This window comes from Mesoplodon densirostris, chromosome 18 (assembly GCF_025265405.1).
Source record: "Mesoplodon densirostris isolate mMesDen1 chromosome 18, mMesDen1 primary haplotype, whole genome shotgun sequence".
Taxonomy (NCBI): Eukaryota; Metazoa; Chordata; class Mammalia; order Artiodactyla; family Ziphiidae; genus Mesoplodon; species Mesoplodon densirostris.
The window spans coordinates 12,986,945-13,003,298 of NC_082678.1; the positions used below are offsets into that span (position 1 = coordinate 12,986,945).

At 58.2% G+C, this 16,354-nt stretch overlaps 1 protein-coding gene across 1 annotated transcript; it reads right to left on the minus strand.

Annotated features, from left to right (window-relative positions):
* Positions 1–1,481: 1,481 nt before the first annotated feature.
* On the minus strand, positions 1,482–16,151 carry METRNL (meteorin like, glial cell differentiation regulator). Its single transcript, XM_060081398.1, has 4 exons — positions 15,777–16,151; positions 10,344–10,729; positions 2,977–3,036; positions 1,482–1,986 (listed from the first exon to the last, which is right to left on the minus strand). Exons 1-4 carry the CDS (start codon positions 15,935–15,937, stop codon positions 1,664–1,666), a joined length of 930 nt encoding a protein of 309 aa, XP_059937381.1. The 5' UTR covers positions 15,938–16,151; the 3' UTR covers positions 1,482–1,663.
* Between the last annotated feature and the right edge of the window lie 203 nt (positions 16,152–16,354).

Sequence of the window (16,354 nt, forward strand, 5' to 3'; positions counted from 1 at the left end):
TCACAATCATTAGCCACAGTAGGACCTGTGCCTGTCACCAACCCTGTTGCTTCAGGTCATCACCCTGCTTCTTGTTGTGCAGGTACTGAGCACCTGCTTCCTGTTGTGACCTGCAGGAGCCCACAGACCTGAGCCAGCGCACACCTGAGGCAGGGCATGCCAGAGTTGGTGCACACCTGAGCTGGTACATGCCTGAGCCAGGGCACATTTATGTCAGCTCACACCTGAGCCAGGGCACACCTGAGCCAGCATACAGCCCCTCCCCATGGTGTGCCTGAGTTTTCGGCGCAGTTGGCTCCGTGTTCACTGACTGGTGTCAGCCTCTCCCAGGTCTGTTCATCTCAGCAGCTGCTTGGGAGGAATCGCAGGCTCAGGTCTGATTACATGACACCCCAGCGACGCCTGTACTGGGATGAACAGTGTCTCCCAAAATTCCTATCTATCCAGGACCCGTGAATGTGAACTTATTTGGAAACGGGGTCCTTGCAGGTGTGATTAAGATGAGGTCTTACTGGATCACGGTGGGCCTCGATCCAGTGATTGGTGGATGTGAGAGAGAGGAGGGAAATGTGGACGTGAGAGAGAGGAGGGAAATGTGGACAGAGACACTCAGAGGGAAGAAGGCCAAAGGATGGCAGAGACTGTGATGTGTCCACAGGCCGAGGACCAAGGACTGTTGGCAACACCAGAACCTGGAAGAGACAAGGAAGGGTCTCCACCTGGAGCTTTTGGAGGGGGCGTGGCCCTTGATTTTGGACTTCTGGTCTCCAGAACCATGAGAGAATAAGTGTCTGTTGTTTAAGCTCCTGGGTTGTGGTCATTTGTTTCGGCAGCTGCAGGACACTGACTCATCCTTGAGGATATGGGGCCCAGATCAGGCCCTGGGTATCTAGACACTTGCCCTGGGCTCAGGCCTCTCGGGGAAGCTGAGGTGGAAGGGCAAGATCTGGGTTAACAGGAAGGAGGAGGGCAGATGCTGAAGGGGATGGGGGTGGTCCACCAGGAACGCGGGGGGTACATCTGGTAGAGGCCGAGCGTGGGGGCAACAGCCTCACTTATAGTTGGGCCCAGTGTGAAAGGTCCCTAACGCCAGGGCCGTGGGGCTCCCTCAGAGAAGCCCTGACGTGGGCCCCTAGGTCAGTGCCACACACCACTGACCAGGGCCAAAGACAGACGCGCCATTGATCCGTCAGAGGCTGGTCTTTATTCCCTGGAATGGAAACAGCCTGCAGCCGCAAAATGACCATGGCCGGCAAAGTTCATTCTTTAAAAAGCAGAAACAAAATGAAAACACCATAGGTATTTGGCTCCATAAATTTCCATCATAAGAAAAACTTTGAATGGTACCCAAGCCTGGTGTCAGGTATTGGCTGTGGGCCACGGCCCCCACACTTCACCCAACACACCAGCCGAATGCAGTGACTGCAGATGCTCAGAAAACAGTACGAAACGGCACACGAAGGCATTTTACGACACAGGAGTTTGCTTCCTATGAACATTTCTTTTTTAAAAAAAATATAATAACTTAGTTGGCATGTTACAGCATCTCCAGTCAATCCGTCAGGGAGTCCTTGGCCAGAACCAGCGTGTACCTCCCCAGCAGGAGCGCCAGGCACCCACCCCAGTGTGCGTATCCATCGCTGTGGCAGCGGTCACCCAGCAGTCACTCTGTGCCTATCTCGCAGGGGTTCAGCCCCCTCTCCTCAGCGTCCCTGTACATCCTTTGGAAATCCTTGAAGCGCGGGGCGCAGCCAAGCCAGGCCTCCCCAAAGTGCATGTGGCCAGTGAAGAGAAACTCGCCGTGCCCAGGCCGGACGCCACACTCCAGCAGCGTGGAGACGCGCCCCCGCCAGCCACCACCCTCGCCCTCTGGGGCCGGCCGGAAGACCCTGCTCTTCTGCCGGTAGAGCCGGGTCACGTGCAGGTGGATGGCTGACTCCTGCTGCGCTGGCTCATGGGTGACATCCTGGATGGAGCCTCGGACGACTGCAGAGGAAGGAGACGGGGCGGGGGGGGGGGGTCAGTGGTCAACAGGGTGCTCACCAAGCAGACAGCACGCATCAACCTCCCACCCCCAGCAGCAGAACCGGGAGCTGACCCTGAACTCTGCCTTCCAGAAATTTTCATTAAAAACCACAATCCACACACAAGATGTTGCCTAGGGGTCTTCCCCGTCACTCACACCGTCGTGGGCAGAGATGCTTTTCTACCAAGGGCCAGCCACAGAAGTGGAGAAAAACAGAAGATATGAATCACGTTGTGCACCAAGTTTTCAAGTTAAAACAAGAAAAGTCACTGCAGTTAATAGGCAAGATCTGCCACGGTTCCATATCAAGATCAGACAGAAATGGTGAGGCTTACATAGGAGGAAGGTGATGGGAAGGAGAAGGGTGGAGAAGGGCACAAGTTCCAGGACACCGCCCGGCCCCAGATCCCTTCTGTGCAGGGCCAGCGAGAAGAAAGGGTTGTACTTCTACCACCCAACGGCCCTGGGAGCCTGGGGGGCTCAGAGCCAGGTCCTGCTGGGCCGGCTCCATCGAACTCACCCTGAATGCTGCCACCCTTAACTTGAGAGCGTTTGTGCCAACATCACAAGCAGGCGGCTGAGTCCCTGATCCCGACCCTGGCCCTAACAGGGCCTCCAACGCCTGCTGTGGTGCCTGCAGGGGACCTGGAGGCAGGCAGGGCACTGAGGAGAGGCTAGAGCCAGGACTTAGACTCACGCGCCAAGTAGGAAAATGCTCAGTATTACCTCGAATAGGAATTCCCACCTTAAATAGGAATTCCCAGCTCTCTCCCCGCCCTGCACACAGGTCCCTTCTCGGGCTGGGGTCACTCTAAAGAGCGGAAAGGAAGGCATTTTCCTGTGACTGCAATCAGTGATGGAAGGGGGGCCAAGCCCAGGGTCTTCAGCAGAGTCTCCTCCCCCGAGAGGGTTTAGTTCCCCCATGTGGCGGGAACCGCCAGCACACTCACCAAAGTCACTGGTACAGACAGCCAAGAGCACCTCAGTGTGGCTGCAAGGGCGGCACGGGGCTGTGGGGAGAGAATAGGGTCAGGCGGGGCCAGTGCATGAACATGGGACCCTCCCACCCACAGCATGTAGACCACACGACATCTTGTAAGTCCTCTGACGTCAGGAGCAACTGTCCAGGCCCCACACCTCTGAAACCAGGGTGCCAAGAGCAGGCAGGGCCTCAACCTCGGCTGCACAGATGGGGAGACATCTCCAGGGGCCCCAGTCTCACCTGGGCCACCTGCAATGGCGTGAAAAGGGAGGGAGAGTGCGGTTTTGCGTTCGATCACACTTAGCTCATTACTGTCGTCGTGCCGGGCAAACAACCCCTGGGCTCATGTGTAAATGGCTCTTCGGCGCCAAAACCAACCCGAGCTGATCTGAGGCCACGTCCCTGACACCAGCCTGGCCGAGAGCTCACTCAGCCTCTGTGGCCAGGCCCCAAAATGCCAGGGCCTCCCACTCACATTGCCTGCCCCCACGGTCCCATCTGCCACCAGGATTCCACAGGGGTCAAGGCACTGCCCAGAAGGACCAGGTGACCCTGCTAAAGGCACTGGTGGGCATGAGGGACACGTCCACCTGCTTCAGCTGTGGGGGTCCTCGTCTAACCGACAGGACCAGGTGGTCACCTCCAAACACCTCCAGACACCTTTCACAGCAAGAACAGTTCACAGGATCCCCTCTGAGACTCCCCAGACCCGGGCGGGGGCTGATTACTCCAGACAAACCAGTCCTTCTTGGTGGACCTCTGCCCCCCGGTACAGCTCTCACCCCACCTTTCACCTACTGCCTCAGACTGGCGTAAGGCCTCCAGAAAGGCTCGGGGGAGACAGAAACCTCGAGGCTCTGGGGACTCCCCAGGACCATGGCACTCCTAACTCAGCGGTGGATTTGGGGAGACACAAGTTTATTATTTGGCTCTGATGTTGCACGTTTCCTCACCTATTTCTAGTTTCTAGGGTTGGGCCCAGATTCCCTAACAACAGAAATGTTAGGCGTGAACTCTCACTAGGACAAGTTGCCCTCTGCCTTTTCATGTTCTGAAGGCCCTGCAAAGTCCCCAGAATTGACACCCACTGGGCCTGGATGAAGCTACAACTGTCAGCACGCCTGGCCAGCTGCCCTCGAAGCCCCTGAACCGGGCTGAGTTGTCACCTGCCCAGGGGCTGCAGTGACTCGGGGGCCCTCGAGGAGACAGGGAGATGCACAGGGAACAGGAGGGGCCTCCGGGACCTGGAATATGTATGGGGGCAACAGAGACCCTGGAGTCTCTGGTATCCTGGGACCCCTTGGGGATGGACATGAGCATCCAGAGCACCAGCCCTGAGCATCCAGAGCATCAGCCCTCCCGTCCTGCCCCCAGGCGGGGGTAGATGTGCATGTCCCAGTCTAGTCCAGGGAGTGCATGACTCACGGGCGCTTCTGTTAAGTTATCAGGAAAAAGGAGAAGCCGCAGAACAAGAAGAGCCTGTCGGATGCCTCTGAAGCATCTGAGAGCACCGAGCACCTCCCTCCCCAGCTCCAAATCCGGAGCCTTCGGCCCACCTGTGGCTTTTTGTCACGAGTGTGGACCCCCAGCCTCAAGGCCTTTCTTAAAAGAGGGTGGCCCACTGGGGGTCCCCCACCTCTAACCCGCTGGGGGCCTGCTGCCCACGCTGGGCCTGACAGAGACCCCAGAGTGAGGAAAATGGGGAGCACGGCCCTGCAGACATCGGGGAGGCTCACATCCCACAAGAGGCGGCGTTTTATTCCGGCCCGTGTGCCAAGGGGCCTGCGGCAGTGGGGAGACTTCCCATCCTGGCGGCTCCCCCAGTGCCCACCGGGTCAGAGGCCCCTGCCTGGGGCCTCGGGACCAGGCCATGCAAACTCCAAGGGTGGGTGAACGGGAGGCAAGGTCCGCACAAGCTCTTTAGAAGCTGAGACGGGCCCAGGCCACAAACCGTGGTCAAAACCCAGGCCTGGGTGAGTATGATCACCAAGGCCTGAAGCCTCGAGCTCTCTGTGGGTTGTAGGCCCCGGGACCTCAGCTGACCGCTGGGGAGACAGGTGGCGTGAGCTCGTCCTGGGCTCCCTGCCCTGACTCGCGCCCAGTCCCACACAGGATGTATGAGGAATCCGGTGGGTCTGGGGGCACGCGGTCAGCAGCCTGCCGACCCTCCCGCCCAAAGCTCCAGCGAGCCGGTGCCATTGACAGCTGAGCTAACAAAGCCCCCCGGCAAGACTCTCTTATGACTCTGAGCTTTATGAAGTGTAGGCACCTTTGTGGAGAATCCAGGCTGTGGACGCCAAGAGAAGCAATCTGGAAACAATTATTAATTGGAGTTAGGCTCGTGGAGGCTGAGTGGAATGCGCTGGTTTCTGACACATCGAATCTTGTTTCCTTGTGGGGAAGGTGGGGAGGGGGCAGCCCAGGGGCCGGGTGGAATTCTGGCCTGTGGTTCGTGGAAAGGGGAGGGCTGGGATGTGGACGTCGGGAAGTTTACTCTGGAATATGCATAAAATGAACTGAATGAAGTAGGAAAAAACAGGGTCAGGGAGGCCAGCCGGGGGCTGCAGCAGGGATGCAGGTGAGAGCGGCAGGTACAGGTGGGGAGGGCGGCACCCCTCTGTCAGGCCCTGGGTAGCCCGATGCCCAGGACAAGTTTGTAGATGGTGGGATGTTGGTCTGGCGGGTGAGACTGCCCAGGTAAGGATGACTGGGGTGGACACGATGCGTGAGACACCCTCTGGGGTCTTCAGTGCAGCCGCGACAGGTGGTGAACGAAGCATTTTAACAGGGAGGGGAGGAAAGGGAGCAACGTTGCCAGAATGTGAGCGGTATTCGCTGAGCAGAGAGCCTCCTCTGATCCATGACAACCCTGAACTCATCCCAACTCCAGGCCACAGGCTGACATCACCCCAGAGGACCCTGTGGGACCTGGCCGGGGCTGGTCGCCACCTGTGAAACCCCATCTCCCACGTGCAGGCACAGGGAACGCTTAGCCTCTCACCAGCTATCTCGCCCGCACCCACTCCCCTCCCCCCCTCTTCCTGGTGAGGAAGCCAGAGGAGTCACACCTTCCACCCCCAGAGTCCAGAGCTGGGTAAGATGAAAAGTAATTTTACAATGATTACAGGGGCTGGAAAAGCACTGGTGCAGGAATCTAAACGAATCTTAGGGAAAAAATTAATTAAGTTCTCTCCTTTACTGTTTCCAGGAAATAACGAAGTTTCTTTTCACTTCTGAACGTTGCTGTTTATGCCCCACGGCCCATCAAGGCCGCCCCTAAACTCTAAGGTGCCCAAGTGGGATCCCAGCAGGGGTCTGCACCTCCCAGGCCCCCCAAAGGGATCATTTGCCCCTGGCTCCTCAACAGAGCGGTTTCAAAGGGGATGGCGAGATGAAGCACATCAGAAACTGTGGGACCCAGGCCACCCCACCCGGCACCCACGAGCAGCGATGGGAGTCACTTCTGGGTCTTCACGGCCGGCACAGGGGCAATTCCTCTTGCCCCCACTCCCCTCCGGCTGGGGGTCTAAAACACCACTGTCCCCCCCGCCACCTCACCTGCACACCGGGGGCCTGCTCTGGGTGGGCATCACACAGAGCCCAAACCCCAGAGCGTGGATGTGGCCAAGCCTGTGAGCCCCTGCTTCTCAGCCCCTAAGTAGTAAAAGAACATGCTGGAATCCAGGGCCCCTTTGAGCTGCCCCAGGAGAACCACAGAGACGGGGTCTGCATCTGTCCCCTGGAACCAGACCGAGTAACACCCCCACCCTCCCTCTTTGGCCACCCTAACGCGTCCCCCAGCCCACTGGGCAATGGGGGTCCTGGTGGTGCCTGTTTCCCCAAGTGTGCTGCGACCCTGGGGAGGATGGTTCAGACAGCCTGGCCAGGTCCACAGTGAGGCTTCAGCACACAGTCCAGGTGTGGCCTGGAGCTTCTTCCATTAGTGAGTTGCATCTGGCCACTTGCCTGCCTTTTGTATCCTGCCAGATTTTTCCAGCACCAGAGGAAGGAGTGCCGTGTTACTCAGGTGCCTGGCGAGGCCCTCGGAGGAGGGGGGAGGGCAGGGGAGCAGGTCCTCCCCTTCCTGCCACGTGGCAGCCAAATCCCGAGTCCCCGGGGGGCTGAAGTCCCACTGCCACCCGCCTGCCCCCCTGTATCTGCCTGCCTCTCCGTCCTGGCCTCTTCTTGGCTGTTGGTGAGTCCCAGTCCATACAGGGAGGCCAATTATGCAACACGATGGACACGAGGCTGACATGCTCACCATAAACGCTCCCTGGGGAACCACCCAGAGCTGCGGCAGGTGAGCAAGGCTCACGCACACCTCTCCTTCGGGATCCCAGCCCACGGTGCCTCTTTAATTTCATATCAGCACAAACTGGAACTCGTGATTCATCAGTGAGGGAGAAGGCTCATTCACCTCCCCAGCAGGTCAGGTCACGGGCATGTGCTCACCTCCACGGCACACACACTGGGGCTTTGGCTTCACTGGTGTCTCCCTGCTGCAGCCAGGGCCAGACAGGAGAGCGCTGTCATCTGAGAGCCCGCCTGGTCCAGGGGAGGTCACTGATGCCAGATGGCCGGCACCAGCATTCCACATTACGTACCCATTCCTTTGGCATTAAAAGCTTAGGGGCCCATCCCTGGGGAGAAGGGATGCACCAGCCTCCCTGATCCCTGCTGCCCTTGTCTCCTTCAGGACAGAGAAGTGCTGGGTCTGCAGCTCCCACACCCCAGGAGCCTTTTGCATCCCCATCTCAAGTTCTGACAGTCACTGTATCTGTGCTGCCCCAAGCCAGCACCCCAGCCACTGGGCAGATGGACAATCACACCCCACCATCCCCAGGGTCTCCGGGATCCCTGTGGGCCCCAGATTTAAAGAGGCACTCCAGGGCCAGGCAGGCGTATGTCTGGGGGATCAAGGGCACCCCAGCAGCCCAACGTCCAGCCACAGCCACGTGTCCTGTATGGCACCCCGGCCAGACGACCCACCCCATCACACGGGGCCTTCTCCCTGCGACCCCACGGGCCTCTCCCAAACCCACTCACTGCCCTAGCCTGGAAACGTAGACCTGGGATCTGGGGGAGCACAGACCCTGCCCCCAGGGAGGGGGAAAGAAACAAAGTCTCAGGTCCCTAGGGCTGAGCCACAGGCTCTGAGTCACCCCAGGCTGTGACTCCACTGTGGATTTTCCACCAGAGACACTGGTCTGTGCCAACGGGAGCACTCAGGTGGCAGCATGAAAAGCACCTTATGCCGTGGCCTCCAAGAATCTGGTGGGAGCCTCACAGCAAAGTGGAACAAAGCTCCAGCGGGACACAGCATGTGACCAGCAGCCGAATGGCCTCAACCCATCAACATTTTAATCAGTAAAAGCAATGTTAGCAAGTTCCTAATATCTACCCCATCAGCCAACTATCACCATGGCCAGACACATCGAATTTGGTGACCGGGTTTTTCCAGATTTTGTTTTTACTGCGAGTTTATCTCTAGCGTCCCCCCACCACCCCCACCAACCAGCCGGGTGATCACTCGCTGGTGATCAAGATAAAGGCTGTTGTGGTTAAAGTTTTATTCAAGTCCTGGGGTTTATAGCAGCTTTCAGCATTCCTGATGGGGTCCTACCCAGGCAGGCACAGGGGCAGGGGGGAGGGGTCTTACCTGGGCAGTCAGGCCCTGGCGGGGAGGGGTCCTACCTGGGGAGTCATACATTGAAGCTCTATTAACAGACCAGTTTAGTTTGAGAGAGATTTAAGGTTTTGAAAACTCATCTGAGCCAAGAACACAGAACAATAAAATGTAGATTCCCACTCAGGAGAAAGTCTGCTTTTCAAATCCTAGTAGGTCTGGTTTTTTTCCAATGGAAGATTTTATTCACTAAAATGTGGAAATTATATTATTTTGGGGGGCTGGCCTAGCCCTCAAACAAGGTGTTTCCACCTCAGCACTGCTGACACTTGGGAATAAGTCACTCTTCGTGTTGGGGTGTCCTGTGCTGATGCCTGAGGCCAGGTCATTCTCTGTGGTGGGGCTGCCCTATGCACTATGGAGTGTGAGCAGCATCCCTACCTCGCCTCCAACACTCGATGCCATAGCGCCCCCCACTGACCATCATCCTGGCCGGTCACCGCAGGAACAGCCTTCCTGGAACCTGCCCCCACGATTACCCAAACTCACACCTTCCCCTTGGGAGGCATCTTCCTACCAACTAGTTTGGGAATTGAAGCAGATGGTGCACCTGAGCCCCACCGACCCCCGCCCCATGCGCTCGGACCCCACGAGGTCATCTGTGCCTTGGAGCAAGGGTTGCACCTGGCCTGGCTGTCCCTATCTATAAGACAGGACCCTGAGTTTTCCCTGTGTGAGAGCTCTTGGGGCCACACACTTCTCTCTGCCCACAGAACTTTCCAGAGACCAACACTGCCTTCCACACAGGGCCCTGCAAAGCTGCCTGCTGGCCTCAAAAAAAAAAGGAAGGAAAATCTAAAGCCAACTCACCAGCCCTCGGCCACCCAGAGACTCCCTCCGGGACCTCACCTGAGGTTCCCAGATCATCACAGCCACTCAGCTGCCCTGCATGGCACGGTGCTGGTGCCCTCACTGACACCCACACATAAAATGGCCTGTGAACCTGGGAATGGCTCACGATTCAGGACATCCCAGCTCTGCATGGCTCTGGAACGTAAATCAGACTCAACTTCCACCCAAAACTCAGTGTTTCAGGGACTGCAGCCGATGCCAAAAGCACTCGGCCAACTGGTGTGTCAGAAGAAATTCTGGGGCAGTTTGGATGGTAACAGCACCCATTTCAAATCACAGTCAAAACTGGTCCAGGGGCTTCCCTGGTGGCGCAGTGGTTGAGAGTCTGCCTGCCGATGCAGGGGACACGGGTTCGTGCCCCGGTCTGGGAAGATCCCACATGCCGCAGAGCGGCTGGGCCCGTGGGCCATGGCTGCTAAGCCTGCGCGTCCGGAGCCTGTGCTCCGCAAGGGGAGAGGCCACGGCAGTGAGAGGCCCGCCTACCACAAAAAAAAAAAAAAAAAAAAAAAAAAAAACTGGTCCAGGGGAGAAGAGCATATTACGGGCCAGGACCGTATCACAGCTCTGCTCTGACCCGTGGCCATCGTCCCAAGTCCAAACGGCCCACAGCACTAACGGGGCACCTGCTCCCAGGAGGGCCCCTCGGCCGCCCTCAGGCAGACCTGCCAGGCCTGAAGCATGGACTCGAGCAGCATGTTCAGGGGCTGTGCTGAGGTGGGGGTGGGAGATGACTGGGGGGTCTGGGAGATGAGAGAGGACCCCTGAGGCCACCACCCAACCCTGGGCACCACACTCACCTGACAGGGTGTGCAGGTCTGGCCCCGCATGCCGGCTGGTCAACTCGTACTGGAAGCCCGTGGTCCTCCTGCTGATGTCCTGCTGGGGCGTCGCCTCCACGAACAGGCCGCCCTGCTCGAAGCTGAAGCATGGGGCCTGGCCGGGCCCAAGGTCCCCGTCCCGCACCAGCAGTTTCAGTTCTCCAGTCTTTTCCAAATAAATATTGGCCCCCGACGAGCCCCTGAGGGGCTTGATGCACAGAGTCAGGTGCCGGGAGGGTGAGAAGGTGTTAGGCCGCAAGTTCACGATGAGCGCACCGGTCGGGTACATCCACTCGACGGTGCCCGCGGAGCAGCGCAGGTACACCTGCTCTACCTCCTTCCTGTGGGCCTCGTGCGTCAGTCCGCTGTGGAGGGGGAGATGCGTCAGCCGGGAGACGCCTGCTCGGGCGTCCGAGCACCCCTCACCCACAGGCAGGCTGGCACCGTCTCCACCCTGCGGCTCAGGGCCCATCTCCAGGGAGGGGTGGCCACATGGCCTCCCCCGCCCAGTTCCTTCCAGCGCACCGGCTCCGAGCACTCTGGTAAGTGTGGGAGCTTCTGGCTCCCAGACCCTCTCACCACCTGGACACTCTGTTGGCCTCTGAGCCCGTGTCCTTGGGAAACCCCTGAACAGGGGCAGTGATGGGTGCCGTGGAGGTGAGAACTAAGGAAACGACGGCTCTTCCAAAAAATAAACAGGGAAACACTAGTGGGACTTTGGCACCAACCCAAGTTCCAGATAACCAAATGAGGGCCAGGAAATGTTGGTAGATTCCCACTGAGTGTGAAGACCAAGAAGCAGATTCAAGTTACAGGAGGCACGCTGGAATGCAATGCACATATAATAAATAACGCACTCCAGGGAGCAGCTTTTAAACGAACTGGGAATGTTAGCAATTTGGGGGAGGGGGGCGTGTAGGTTGTTGGTGAGTTTTGTCTTCAGGATCCCCGTTAGACACGGTGTTCATATTTTCCTTAAGGCGATGATTTGACTGCTTTTTCATTCATTTGCAAACCTGAAGATCCTGCGTTGCCAATCGTATTTTTTTCAAAACAAACACAAACATCATCAAAGCAAGACACAAAAGTAAAGTCAAGGTCCTCCACAGGGAGATGCGGGAAGGAATTGTGGAAAAGCAAAGGGAGGGGGACACAAAAGGTCCGCAGATAACCTGTCTTCCCGATGGGGACTGTTGGGGAGCCCAGTGGGTTTCACTCCTAATAAATAGCAAACAGGAAAAAATGAAGTGTGCTATGCTCTTGGGGAGGCAGGTCTTGAGTAAGTCATAACATTATGTTTTCGAGAAATTGAAACCATCAAAAACGTTCAAGTTTCCCCTACTCAAAACTGTAATGTAAATGTCAGCTTGTGGTAACGGTTACGTCATAAACACCAAGCAGCCCGGGAACTCAACGGTGACTTCAACTAAGTGTTTTATTACATGAAATTTGGTTCTGATCAGATCTCAGACAGGTTCACCCACATTCTTAGGATTTTTATGTGAAATAAACAATACTATATTCAGAGCCCTGGCCTGAGTGAGTTACCAGAAACCTTTTCTGCCGAGGAGAAAACACATAACATATGGTTTGCATTTACTGTTGGTGACTCATGCTCCAGGCCCCGAAAAGCCTCACTTTTCATACAACGGCCAGCTGCAGGCTAGGGATGCACAGTCACCCTGCAGACCACATCAGAAGGAGGTGTCAAGGAGGTGGACTCCCTCCTCACTCCACTCCCCGCCCCCAAGGCCCTGGGTCGTGAGCAGCTTGGCCTCAGACGCCTAGCAGGGCTGCACACGCAGAACAGACTTACAAATTACAGTCACATAAAACTCACACAAGCTCATCTGACACATAGGAGGGGATGGGCATAATTATAGTGCTGGGTGACAAAATTAGACTAAATGGTGTGTGGTTGCCACAGATGACTATAATCAGCTCTGCTCTTATGCAGCCAAACAAACTTTATCACAGTGTCCCTCCTCTCCTGGCTCCAGCCTTGAGGGGCAGCTGGACACTTGCGCCATGCCCAGGCACCAATCCTCAACTCTCCCTCCCACAAACACCACCCCTTCCAAGGCTTCGCTTCCCTCTTGGTGGGAGGAGGGGGACCTAGGGGTTGAGGGAGTGGAGAACTCACACCAGAGGCTGTGGGTACCTCTCACGAGGTTGCCTTAACCCCAACAGTGGAGGGTGAAATGGGGAGGCCCACCCTCCACCCACGTCTTGGCAGGGCAGAGGGGGCCCTCGTGGGGACAGATGGCCAGCCCATGCTGCCCAGGGGGAGGCGGACCTGAGACTGGGGGCTGCCATCCACCAGCCTGCGTATATGACCACGTGCATCCATTTACTCACAAGTCACTTGCCTAAAAGAGGACTAGGAACAAAACGACAGTGGACACATGAGAAATAAAGCGCCCATCACTTCACCCTCTAACAGGTCCAGCCCGTCCCCGGAGCCTGCCCGGGCCCTGCTCGGCCTCTTCTCTCTCATTCTGCTAAAACGTCAGGACCAACAAGGCTCTCACTAAGCACCCAACACAGGAGTGTCCATACTCTCATCAGAGCAAGAGCTCCATTCAGACAGACATCTACTCAGCAAAAGTGCTGGAGATGCAAAAACACACCACAGCAGTAATGGTCACTGATGATGGTATGTTACACTTTTCACATGACATGCAAGTGACATCCTAACTAAGAAAAATGAAATAACTGCTTTCTGATGTTATGACAAAGCTACAGGATGCAGAAAAAAACTGGTTCTATTCAACCTTAGGAAACTGAGAAGACTGATTTGATCTTGGATTATTTAAACTGAATTAATACATTAAAAAAGAGTCGGCAAGTGTCACCCCCCCCCCCCAGGAGGACACACCTGTGAAGCACCTTTATGGGAAAGATGGCATATTCCAAGTCACTATGGGGACTGTCTGACAGGGTCAGTGTGGTGGCAGCAGAGCCCACACCACTCACAACCACAGCCTGGCTCAAACCCTGAGTCACCAGAAGGAAGTGATGGTCTCTTTTTGACTGAAGTCAGGAAGAGCTTCTGATCAAGGGCGAAACCAACAGGCTCTCCTGCCTGGAGTTACTTTTCATTTCCCCACCTTGCAGGAGAGATAGCCCAGGTGTGACATAACCGGCAATGCCCAGCCCATCACAGTAGGAAAGTTCACGGTCCACCTTTATGACCAGGGCCTAATAAAGCTAGGGCACGTCCTGCCCCTGCACAGGGAGAGGGATTTCAAAACCTTCTACTTAATTGCTTGGCAACACCCAGAAACACATTAGGCCTGTCAAATGTGAGTGGCCAGTGTCATAAAAAACAACTCCCTTCCTATCAGGGGATCAGAATCCACCCGGTACATCAGGGCTTGCACCACCCTGTGCTGTCTTTAGAACAGCTCATAAAAAGTCGTAAATGCTATAGAGTCAGCAGGCAAACCAGCACACCAGAGTAAGAATCTGTCAGCTGATTTGTGAAAAAAAAATGATAACTGGGGGCAGCAATTACAATGCAAGGGGGGCTTATGCTCCAGGAATGTGACCTGGCCCTGTCTCTGCTCCAGATCCCGCCCACAGCTCCTACAGCCACTGCAGCCGCCCTTGGCCGGGTTCTGCCTTTGGGGTGAGTGGAGGACACTGGAGGGTGTCCAAGTCCAGGGGTCCATTAGCAATGATGGAGGGAGAGGGGCCGCAGGTAAGTGGCCCTTCTTCTCGAGGTAGATAAGAAGATGCACAGGAACAGGAAGGTGAAGGGATTCCTCTACCCACTGCAAACACCTGCGTGGTCCAGGAGCAGTTTGGCCCCCTGACCAGTCCTCGCTCACAGCTCCCTCTGGGCTCCAGGGGAGGCATCCTCTTCCAGGCACATGGTCCTCCAAGAATGTGAAAAGGATGTCAGCTCCTCCTCTGGAAACTCAAGCTCACAGGGTGGGACTGGGTTTCTGTTTTTGATCTGCTGAAGCAGGACACCCCAAGGCCTCAGTTTGGGGATGCACTGATTCATCCAGCAGAGGCTGCAAAGCAGGGAGTTTAATTACCAGCGAGGGGGAGAGGGCAGCCCCAGAAGAGTGTGTCAGAGTCAGAGGCTCCCCGCCAGCTCTGTGCTGGCGCCAGCATTCTCCAGGCCAACCCTCCCCCAGAGCTCCGATCTGCCACTCAGGGCTCCAGTCTCAGCTCTACCACCACTGCTGTGGTGTGAGCTGGGAGAACTTCTGCAGCAGGGAGGGCGGGCAACACCAGCCCAAGCTCAGGAGCCCAGGACCTTCACTCTAGGAGGCTGGGAAGTGGAGAGAAGGGAGCAGGGTAATTGCCAGTTTCCACAGAGAACTGGGTCTGTACGTATCCAAGAGGACCAGCAACTGCCCTGCTGACGCAGAACCCAGCACAGTGGCACAACCCTTACCTTCTCGGAAAAAAACTGTCTTCACTCAAAATAACCCCGTGACACCCCACAGCATGAGGTGTCTGCCAGCGGGAGTCTTCCCATCAGAAGTCAGGGACTTAGGGGCCCCGCACGGTGGGACACAGGGACACACCCAGATCTAAGGGCAGCCCCGGCCCATAGCGTTTTCAGAGAAGGAGACGCCAGTATCTCCCTCTGCGAACTCCTGAATCCGCAACTGCCGAAGCCCAAGCAGTCTTCTCCGACAGCGAGGTGCCTGGCTCGGGGCCGGCGCCCTGGCGGACGGAGGTTCTCTGCGCCCTCACCCCCACCCCCGCCCACGCTTGTGACTTGCCTGTCACACTGCAGTTTTTTAAAAAAAAGTCCTCGGCTGCCTGCCTTGGCAGAGGGCGTGAAGGGGGGTCGCAGAGCCCAGCGCGCGCTGCCAAGGGCGGCCTGACCTTCACGGGCCGTGGCGGGGGGCTCCGCCAGGCCCCGAACTCGCCCCGCGCAAGGTGCCCGCCCGCGGGTCTCCGCCCGCACCGACCTGGTCGGTGCGCGGTTAGCACCAGGGCCCCCGCTCCGACTACCGGAGCCGCCGCTCCCTCCTGCGGACCCGTCCGTCCCTTCCCGCTCGGCCCTGAGCGCAGGCCCAGCTCCTCCCGGCCCGGGGCGCGCAGAGCCCGGGAAGGGCCAGAAGGCCGACCCCCGCCTGCCCACAGTGAGGAGTCGTGGGGTCCAGGCTGCGGCTCTCGGGGAACCAAGTGGGGAGCGGCGCGGTCCGGCGCGGGGCGAGCGGGCTGCTGGAGTCGACTGACACCACCGCGCTGCAGGCGCGCCTCCCCCTGGGCGTCCGCCGGGCCAGGGGACCGGGACGCCGCGGGCTCTTTTGTTCTAAAACCGGGGGCGGGGGAGGGAGGGGACGGCACTCAGCCTGGTGAGCGGGCCCCCGAGCCCCCGCGCGCTCGGCCCGCGGGGAGGGGAGTGGACCCAAGGGCTGGGGTCGCGCCGCGCGAACTCACCTCCCCTTCCAGCTGCACAAGTCGCTCGAGTACTGCGCGCCCGCGCCGCCCAGCAACACGGCCAGCAGCAGCAGCAGCGGTGGCGGCCCAGGGCCCGGGGCGGGGGGCCTCGGCCACAGCTGCCCCGTGCGCCCCCCGGCCGCCCGCGCCGCGTCCCGCATGCTCTGGCTCCGGCTCGGCCGCCGGCCCCGCGTCCGCGCCCACCGAGCAGACCCTCGACCCGGCGCTGCCAAGCGGCCGGGCTTTGAGTCCAGGCGGTCAGGTCGCGCGCCCCTCGCGCCCCCAGGGCGGCTGCCCGCCCATCCCCGCCGGAGCCGGGGCCGCCCGAGCCCCTGGATCCGCTGGAGCCGGGCGCGGACCTCCGCGCCCGCCGCCGCCGCCTAAGCCTCTGAAGTCTGCAAGTCCGCGGTCCTGGTCGCTGCTCAGCTGGGGGGCGGTGCCCGCCCGGCCGCTCCGCCCCCGCGCGCCGGAACTCCGCCCAGTGCGCCTGTGCCCCGCGCCCAGGGAGCCGGACAGGACGCGGCGGATACCGGAGTCAGCGGCGTGGCGGGGACACTAAGCGCTGGGGGGGCGTGTGG

Excerpts from the sequence above, each read along its gene's own strand:
- METRNL (XM_060081398.1), bottom strand. The coding sequence starts at position 15,937 with ATGCGGGACGCGGCGCGGGCGGCCGGGGGGCGCACGGGGCAGCTGTGG. Across the intron at positions 3,037-10,343 it reads AGACCTGCACACCCTGTCAG|CCCCGTGCCGCCCTTGCAGC; the intron begins GTGAGTGTGGTG and ends CTCTCCCCACAG. Across the intron at positions 1,987-2,976 it reads TGTCTGTACCAGTGACTTTG|TCGTCCGAGGCTCCATCCAG; the intron begins GTGAGTGTGCTG and ends CTTCCTCTGCAG.